The 9,390-nt window shown below is 40.1% G+C and overlaps 1 protein-coding gene across 2 annotated transcripts; it reads right to left on the bottom strand.

Annotated features, from left to right (window-relative positions):
* Nucleotides 1–1,925: 1,925 nt before the first annotated feature.
* Nucleotides 1,926–8,220, bottom strand: asb13b (ankyrin repeat and SOCS box containing 13b). 2 transcript variants are annotated; one of them, XM_053318664.1, is made up of 6 exons: nt 8,041–8,220; nt 7,126–7,325; nt 6,868–7,018; nt 5,982–6,116; nt 3,740–3,931; nt 1,926–3,630 (listed from the first exon to the last, which is right to left on the bottom strand). In XM_053318664.1, the coding sequence occupies exons 1-6, from the start codon at nt 8,081–8,083 to the stop codon at nt 3,482–3,484; spliced, it is 870 nt and encodes a 289-aa protein (XP_053174639.1). In that variant the 5' UTR covers nt 8,084–8,220; the 3' UTR covers nt 1,926–3,481. The 2 variants fall into 2 exon arrangements, with proteins under 2 accessions (XP_053174639.1, XP_053174640.1); XM_053318665.1 differs by lacking the exons at nt 1,926–3,630; nt 3,740–3,931 and adding an exon at nt 4,948–5,207.
* Between the last annotated feature and the right edge of the window lie 1,170 nt (nt 8,221–9,390).

The following is a 9,390-nucleotide window of genomic DNA, read 5'->3' as shown; positions in this document are numbered from 1 at the left end:
AAATACTATGCACAAAAAGACAAAACAAATACCAGTGCTTGAAACGCAACGTCCACGACCATGACAGAATTTGAGATAGCAGACAAAAGGTATTTTTCAAATTTCTAACCCTAACCCTAACCCAAATTCTCAGAAGAAATTACTGGTGTCCTCCAGAAGGGCACACCACATTCATTCCCACTTAAAATGGCTAAAATCACACACAGGTGTATCACATCAAGTGCAAATGATCAGAACATTGTTACTCAGCATTTTGAAGGAGGTTTGCCCTATTTAAATCTCAGACATTTAGTTTGGTGTGCCCCTGACTGTTGAAATGAGAGTGAGCACCATGGTGAGATCGAAAGAACTGTCTGAAGCCTTCAGAAAGAAGATTGTAGCAGCTTATGAGTCTGGTAAGGGATTTAAAAAGATCTCAAAAGAAGTTGAAATCAGCCATTCCACTGTCCGGAAAATAATCTACAAGTGGAGGACATTCAAAACAACTGCTAACATGCCAAGTTCTGGCCGTCCAAGCAAGTTCCTTAGAGCAGACCGCAAGACGCTAAAAGAAATCACCAAAAACCCTACAATGTCATCACGGGACCTACAGCAGACTCTTGCTACTGTTGGCGTAAACCAAATACAGCATTCCAATCCAGGAAAAGAACCTCATACCAACTGTGAAGCATGGAGGTGGAAGTGTCATGGTTTGGGGATGATTTGGTGCAGCAGTACCTGGCCGGCTCACCATCATAGAATCCACTATGAATTCTTCTGTGTATCAGAGGGTGGTTGAGGAACATGTGAGACCATCTGTAACAAAATTAAAGCTGAAGAGGAACTGGACCCTGCAACATGACAATGACCCAAAACATACCAGTAAATCCACCAAGGACTGGCTGAAAACTAAGAAATGGAGAGAGTGGAATGGCGGAGTCAAAGCCCAGATCTTAATCCCATTGAGATGCTGTGGGGTGACTTGAAACGGGCTGTACATGGAAGAAACCCCTCAAACATCTCACAGCTGAAAGAATTCTGCGTTGAGGAGTGGGCCGATGTCAGAGATTGGTAGATGACTACAAGAAGCGTCTCACTGAAGTTATTTCAGCCAAAGGGGGTAACACCAGCTATTAGGGGGTAGGGTGTCCTAACTTTTTTCCTCAATTTAGAATACACATTTTTGTTATCTTTTGTTTAATGAGTAAAATAAAGTAATTTTTTGTTGTTTATTTGCAATTGAATAACTTTTCCAGAGATAAATAACGAGATTAGACATCCGATATGTGAACATTTCTTAATAAAGAACTGAATATTTAACGGGGTGTCCTAATTTTTTCACGACTGTATATTTGTTAGACTAAATTGTGGTTGCAGCTTTCTCTTCTAATTGTCAGTAGTGTTTTTTTCACCCTCCACCTTCCCTGCTATCTGTACTGGGCATTAGTCCCGTGATGACCTTGACAAGTGGTGATATCACTTCTTTTCAGAATCTCTTAGTTATCTTTCATGTTGTTCTGAGTATTTAATCTTTTATCTGCCCCGTCTCTGTATCTTGTGTGCATCTGACTGCCTTGAAAGGAGAATCTGCCTTTGTGGCCTGTTTGAAGGATTTTTGTCTAGCCAGTTATAGATTTTTCTATTTCCAGTTTTGCTAGACCAAAATGTTTCAACTGATACGATATTCAACCCGTTAAGTGTACAAACATTTCAACACTTCTATGAACTTAACACCCCTTGTTCTTTCAAAGAATATTATAGCAGGAACTGGGTTCAGATGGTTGATCATCTACAATAATTGCTCAATAATTAACTTTTTTTCTTTGAGTCTTACGACCACTCAAAGTGCTTTATACAACATGCCAACATTCACACATACATTCATACACTGATATCTGACTTTCTGACTTGAATTTAAAGACACAAAACTGAAAAATTGGTTTTAAAACAGTCTTGTGTTCTATTTATTTACACATCTTGAATAGAGGTAGAACCATCTGTATTATTTACAAATTTACATTAAAAATAAATAGTCACAGTATATATACAAATACATACAATGATAAAATCCTAACTCGGTAACATAGTATCTCTTATGTAATGCTTAATTATAACAGCTTAGTGAGCTCCGACTTACTTGATAGAGAAGAAGAAGCTAAGTTCATGTCACCTGGCTCCATTAAGCAATTCTTCTGACAATAATACTGACTTTAATGACTGTAATACGTAATGAAGCAACCATTACCAACTTTAGCTTTGTCTTGGTCTTCTGGCTGGCACGTAAACTGTACGATTAAGTCTCACCTTTTTTTCTTGCTAATAAGTTTAAGATAAACATGGCCAACCAACTGTACACTACCCACTAAGAACAAATCCTCAGAATTTAAGAAGATGAGTGGCTGGTGGAGATATCATTCCCACGAGATGGTGGACCAAACCAGAGGTAAAACTAAATATCTGTGGCCAGAAAACATGACTACAGTGATATTCTCACGTTTCTCTGTCTGCTGGACGTCTAGTAGTTACCTCGTGTGGCAACTGGATTCGCAAAATCACAAGAGAAAGAATCCATCCGGTCAGGCTTCAAGTTTAGTCGTAAATCCAGTTGCCTCCGAAACAAGACAGTGATAAACAGATGGTTCACCCAATAACCTGCAACGTATGTTTTTTTAACGTGCCTAGCCTTTCCAAACGGTCTCTCCATGGATGACTTCTCAAATGGTTCTGCGTAACAAACCATTTGGTGCATCAGGTTAGTCTAAAAGGGCATTTGGACCGAAAACAGTGTTAAAAACAACACCGGGCATAAAATGCCATCCAGAAGGTCCAATTTAAGTAACAGATCTGTGAACTTGAAGGCTAATCAAGACAGCAAAAGGCTGCCAAGAGGTGATGCATTCATGCTACAATAGTCCACCAGGTATATGCTGCAGGATGCTAGCATGTATGTGATTGGCCAACGCAGCACCTTGCTGGATGATGTCACATTGCATTACAGGAAAAGTTGAGCCTGGTAAATTTTTCTTTTGGTGGACAACCCTGTGGTTTTTGGCAGAGCCCTCTGTGTTGACCCACCTGATGCACCTCTGTACTGCACCCATTTCAAATGAATGTGAGGAATTTGTTTTTTGAGGGGGGGGGGGGGGTTTAAACAGAGCAATTCGTCCTGAACGCTGCTTAAGTAAGCAGTTGTTTGCTAACAAGATAGCTGAAACATTTTATATACTGGTTGGGATGTACAGTATATCTGCTGGTTTGTTTTGGCATCTTTCTACCCCAAAATGGTATAGATGAATGAGGAAGTTAAGCCATTTGTAATTTGTTTGAGTAACCAGTCTGAATGTTTAAGCTATGAAATCTCTGTACAACCTACTCCTCTGGCACTATGAAGACATTACATCTATGCTGCACTTCTGCAAACTTCGACATCCTGTCATGTGACTTTCCGGAAAGAGAACCGCAGAGCCAGCAAACCTGACTGGTCTAATCTCATCATAGGTAATTAAATTTCAATAACTGGAGGTGGTATGTAAGAAAGAAAACATATGATGCGGTTGGGCAAACCCAGCTTGGAAACAACTTCAAGTGATTTTGCGCCAAGAGCCCTCCTGAGTGCCAGTCTGCTGAACTGCTGTAGACTGAGGGGGGTATCTGAGGAAGACAGAACAGAGATGACATTTTATCTGTGCTCCTAGATGATGCATAAACTGACAGCAACCACAACCGGATGCACATTTTATATACATATAAAAAAACGTACCCTCATAGAATTTAAGGCAGAGATAAGAAGACGATCCTAGACTGGTGTAGTGGATAGGTTTTTTGTTCAGGTTATCTCTGGCATACACGTTCCCCCCAAACTCGACAAGTAGATCAATCAAGTCGATGTTTCTTGTTTTGGCTGCATGATGAAGTGCCGTCTCATGTAGCTTGGCTGCATTCACATTCGCCCCTTAGAAGGAGGAAGAAAAAGCAGCATGAGTGAGAAAAGTAGGTCTGTTATCAGCATTTGGGCTTATAAACTAATTACAAATGCCATAATGGCTTTATACTGTAATAAAATGTCAACAACAGTATGATAAGAAAATGTTTTGCTTTGATAATATAATAAGTCACAGAGGTATTTAGGTCTTCATAAAGTGAATTGCTCACATGAGGGATGAGCTCATTGGTGTGGCAGGCAATGCTTAACAGACCCAGCTTAAAAAAGGGAACCTATATACTTTTTCCTTATTTTTAGTAATGTGTGTAATGTTACAATGTCAGATGTTCATAATAAAGGTGGCCAAAGTTTCAAATAATGAGGTAAACGTATGTAAAAAAGTAATGCTTTGAATACAAGGTTTTCAACGCTTTTTTCCACTTTCGAGAGAAGCTGGCATCAACTTGTAACTGATTTCTTTATATGGTCATGTGCTCTATGCACACCACACCCACAAGTGCTGCAGGGTGTGTCAGGTGCTCTTGTTTGTTGTTGCGTTCCATTCACTTCAGAAGTTGGAGGTCAGAGATGGGAATGACGTCACACCCGAGTTTGTACCGGCCAGTTTAGAAGTCAGAAAACCAGTTCTAGCCAGGTTAGACATTGGTAGAAATACCAGTTGATAAAAATGCATTTTGCTGTATTTTGTGCATACAAACAGCATAGCAACATGTTCACAGATAGTAGTTGGACAGTGCTACGTGTACGACTGATTTAGTGAGACACAAATAAGACAAAACTGCTAGTAAACAGGATATCACTACAACTTTCCCACTGTTTATGCACGGGGTTACCATCTTGAATTTTGAGGTCTGGTGAGGTTCGTCCGACTTTCTGGTTGGAAATCTGACTTCAGGGGGTATTCCAGTTCAAATTTCCGACTTCCAAGTACAACTGGAACACACCATTAGTACTGGAGTTCACTGCTCCACTGCATGACATTTTGGGGAATAGTTGCACCAAGTCGTGACTTAGCTTGAGTTGGCACACTATGAGTTTTTTCCATTACACAGCACATCTAAGTTCTACAAGCTGTTTGCCTATTCAAGGTGTGCTAGTCTAGTGCAGCTCTTCATCAAACATCATCATCATCACTGTGGCTGTTTCTGCTTGTACTATTCCTCCCTGCATTATTTCAAATTTATGTGCTGAACAAAGACCTCCAAATGTTGCCAGATCTTGTTGTTTTGACTGTTAGTGCTGCTAACGACGCTCTGCTAAAGCTGTGATGAACACATTTAATTTCCTACAAATTTGTCACAATAAAAAAGTTTAGTAATTTAAAAGTTTTTAATATGAAGCGGTAGCAAGAGATGTTGTATTTGCATTGGCGGGAACTTAACACAACTCTGATAAGTCATTGGGTGGAGGACCGTAAAGATAGAGGAGCTAAAACTGCCTGTTAAGAGACAGAGGCTGAACTGTGGGGCTGCATAAAGGGCCAGGATAAGATAAATAAGGTGTGTTTTTGAACTGTGAATCATGCAAAGCTACTCTAGTGGAGTCCCAGAATAAATATACAGAGGTGGAAATAAGCATAATAGATCAATTTTAATTGCTGGGTTTGTGCAGCAGTTTGTCTTTCTGTCGGTATAACTGTAGTTAGCAAAGTACAGACACAAAAAAACTCTTTTAATTTTCAGGTAAAAAAAAAAAAAAGCATTTTCACAATCTTCAGAAGAGACAGGAATTTATATCAATATCAAAGGCTGGTTATTACAATAAGATATATTTTAAAAGTTGTCTTTTCTTAGATTACTGCTAAAACATAAAACCTTGAGAAAATGTAATCATGTTTTACAGTTCTTGCAAATATGGTTGATCGAGTTGGTTAATCAACTAACACAAATAATCTTTAGTTGCAGACCTAATGACAAAAGCTTCAAAGAAAATCTAATTGTTTAGATTACATAATATATATAAAACCAAAATAGAACATTTTTCATGCATAATTATTGACCTATATACAGTATATCAACTTTTTTAATTTTAACCAAAAGGTATGCAAGTATGTACAAACCTGCATTGAGGAGAACTCTGGCGCAGCCATAATGTTGTCTGGCGCAGGCAACATGGAGCGGTGTACCGTAGTGGCAGTCATGTGCTTCCATGAAAGCTCCTTGGTCAATCATGAGCTGGACACAGTCTGAATTACCTATTGTGAGAGACAAGCAAAATGATGACTATTTATAACAAAGAGAAAAGCCCTGCAGCAGATTGACTTTCAAAACCCAGCTGGGGGAAAAAAATCAGGTGGAAGAGTCATATTAGTGCTGCAGTAAATTTGAGAAATGCCAGTTAATAATGCCTCTCCATCAACCCTTTTGAGTATCAAACACTTTTAGCACTTTAAAAGTGCCTGTAAAACAATTACGTCCTTCACAAAACACGGAAGCCATTATTTGCTTTAAACATTTTTTGCTGGGTAATCACTTGACAATCAGCTTTCTTCTCAATAACCATTTCCGTTTTCAAATCAACACTGTAATCACTCCAGGGTGTTTAACTTCCTTAGCAGGCATAGCTGGAACATTTATGTGCCATTGTCTTACTGGTAATTGTATTATTGGGTTTTGGTTTTGTTGTCACATCTTGAAAAGCTTGAAGAAATAATCAAGAGCCCCGCTAACATCTCATGTTGGTAGAGAACTGTACTCTGCTTTCTCCTGCTCTTTTTTTGTCTTTCGAGTCTCCACCTTTGTGACAAATGATGGAATAAGCTGTCAGGATTTTTCTGTGATGAATGATGAGTCATATCAGTCATGTACAAGATGTTCCTGTGTGACACTTCACCCCCAGCCGCTTTGTTATTTATACAGTTTATGACCTCAGCATTGTTTAGAACAAACACTGAGGAACTTGGTATAGTCAAAGCCTGTAACACACAGTACACAAACACGACACACCTCCCATACAGGCCTCATGAAGAGGTGAGAAAGTAAACAGTGGAGGATTAACTGTCGCTCCATACTCCAACAGCAGCTTCACACAGTCAAGGCTCCCAGCTGCACAGGCATCACACAGCGGAGTGCTGCCATCAATGTTACGAGCATCCACCTGGGGAACACAGTGCCATAATTTAAAATAATAATAATTGTACTAATGTCATTTAGCCAATCATGCCCTGATGAATTAAACCATCAACTTGACTGAAACCATCTCACCTGTGCACCAGCATTTAGCAGCAGTCTGACACACTGGGTCTGTCCCTGTATGCAAGCCTCATGCAACGGAGTGATGGAGTCGACAGCCACAATGTTAACTGCTGCTCCGGCTTCTATCAGCTGCTGCAGCTGAAGAGCTCTCCCTTGCGCAGCTGCCTCATGCACTGCTGACCGGTCTGTCCAGAACCCAAGACCATGAGCTGCAAATATGAGAAACCAAACACAACTTAACATATTTTTTCATTGCAACCTTAAAACACATAGCTGAAGAAATATCATCTACAAAGGGCATTAAGCTTGTAAGACATCAGACATGGACAAAGTTAAGTTAAGTTATCAGTATGAACAGGAGGAATGATGACAACGAGGATAACCTTTTTCAGTGCTTATGTTGGCTTCTGATTGTTATTTTAAGACTTAAAAATGTGAAACTGCCCTTTAAATGAGACAGAGGGATGGACACACACACAGACACAGACACAGTCAGACACACAGGTGCAACACATAGGCTACAGTTATCCAAACCATCACACTGGCACTAGGCTATAGTGTATTTGGATATTATATTACACCTCATGGGTCCATTTACCTATTCATTAGCAAAATAGGTATTATTGTAATGGTCTGTCAGACAGTTTGTTACCCATGCAGTTGCACAACATGCCCTCCGGTACCCGCTGGCCTCACTAACGAGCTTACACTTTGCTGCTCTCAAATTAACGTCAGACAATAAACGGAGAGCGTGCTAACGTGAGCTACCGGTGACCTAGTTGTACGTCTAATGGAGGCTAAAGGACGTGTCTTAATAAATGAGTGAAAGCCACTGAAAGTTTGCCATGAAGTCTACCACTCCCGTTGGTTGAACTAGCTGAGTCGTTTTTGGGTTACTGTCGTTGGTCACCATAAGCTACTTACCGATGTCTCCATACAAGGACGGTCTGGTCCGTGTGATCTCCATTTCATGTTACCGCTTTCTTCTCCGTTAAACGCGTAGATTCAACCAAATGTGCAATTCATTTTGATGCAGTAGAATGACAAGTGAAGGGGAGGCATGACTAGAAATAAAAATAACACGCTGGAGTGCCGGGTGATGAGGGCTCAATGAATGTAGGTCCTGGGGCAGACGAGGTGCCAGTCCAAATAAACAATCGATTGGGATTGTGGGAAATGTAGGCGACTGACCTGGCCTACAAAAATGGAGTCCAGCAAAAGTCTGACCAAAAGGGAAGTGGCTGGTGTAACGACAAACAATCCTGAATGAAGTAATCATGACTTTGGGGGTTGAGGATGGATACAAGGGATAGGACATCATTCACATTTACCATTCACATACCCTGCACATAGCTACTTTTCCTCTCCAAACCAAAAATACTCACTATAGCCTACTGAAATTCATACACACAGGAAGCGCTCTCTCACACACTACTGAAACATTTTCATACACACTACTGAAACGCACTCTCACACACTACTACAAAATTAGGGCAAATCCAAGCTGAAAACCAAAACAATGATTGTAAAGTCATTGATTGAGTGTGTTTGCTGAGCATTTCCATCTCATAACGGTGGCTAAAACTCTAGAAAAGGATAGGCGAGGGGTAGTTTGAAAAGTACAAGAATAACAAGTGTGTACTTGTACACACAGTGAGTAAAGAACAATAAAAAGCCCTATGCTGAATGGATGGTAAAAAAAAAAACCCCATGTAGGCTACTGGCTCAGCTATTAGACCGAGGGGAGTCATATCTGGAATACCACTATCTCTCAGTGGGAAATATTAAAACAGAACTGAAAATAGAGGAAATGCTTGCTAAATGTATTTACTATTAAAAGAAATGGAGAAAGAGCAGACATGTTGTTAGTAACCATTGACTTTGAACACAACCTACCAGCTGCCCAGAGTTCCTTCCTCCAGTATTGAGATGCTTTAAAGTTGGACTCCTCTCAAAAATCCTCTCTCTCCTTTGGCGGTGAGAGTAGCCTATACAAAAACACTGAAGTCTACTCCACTGCTACCTTTGTAGCTGTAAAACAGCTGATAAATTGTTTTGAGTATCACACAACTCTTGCAAAATGACTCATTTCAGTCGGTTTGGTTTTGGAAAGTCTACAAGAACTGCATAATTGAATTATTTTATCCCCCTTCAAGTTCGAAGTTAGTGGCTTGGCCAGCGCAAGTCTTCAGTTTGCATGCTCTGTCACATAGAATATGTGCAGTAAGCATTCATCCAGCCAGAATTGGATTATTACACCCAACACCACATTAA

This window comes from Scomber japonicus, chromosome 5 (assembly GCF_027409825.1).
Source record: "Scomber japonicus isolate fScoJap1 chromosome 5, fScoJap1.pri, whole genome shotgun sequence".
Classification (NCBI taxonomy): domain Eukaryota; kingdom Metazoa; phylum Chordata; class Actinopteri; order Scombriformes; family Scombridae; genus Scomber; species Scomber japonicus.
This window is presented reverse-complemented; position numbering and strand designations above follow the sequence as displayed.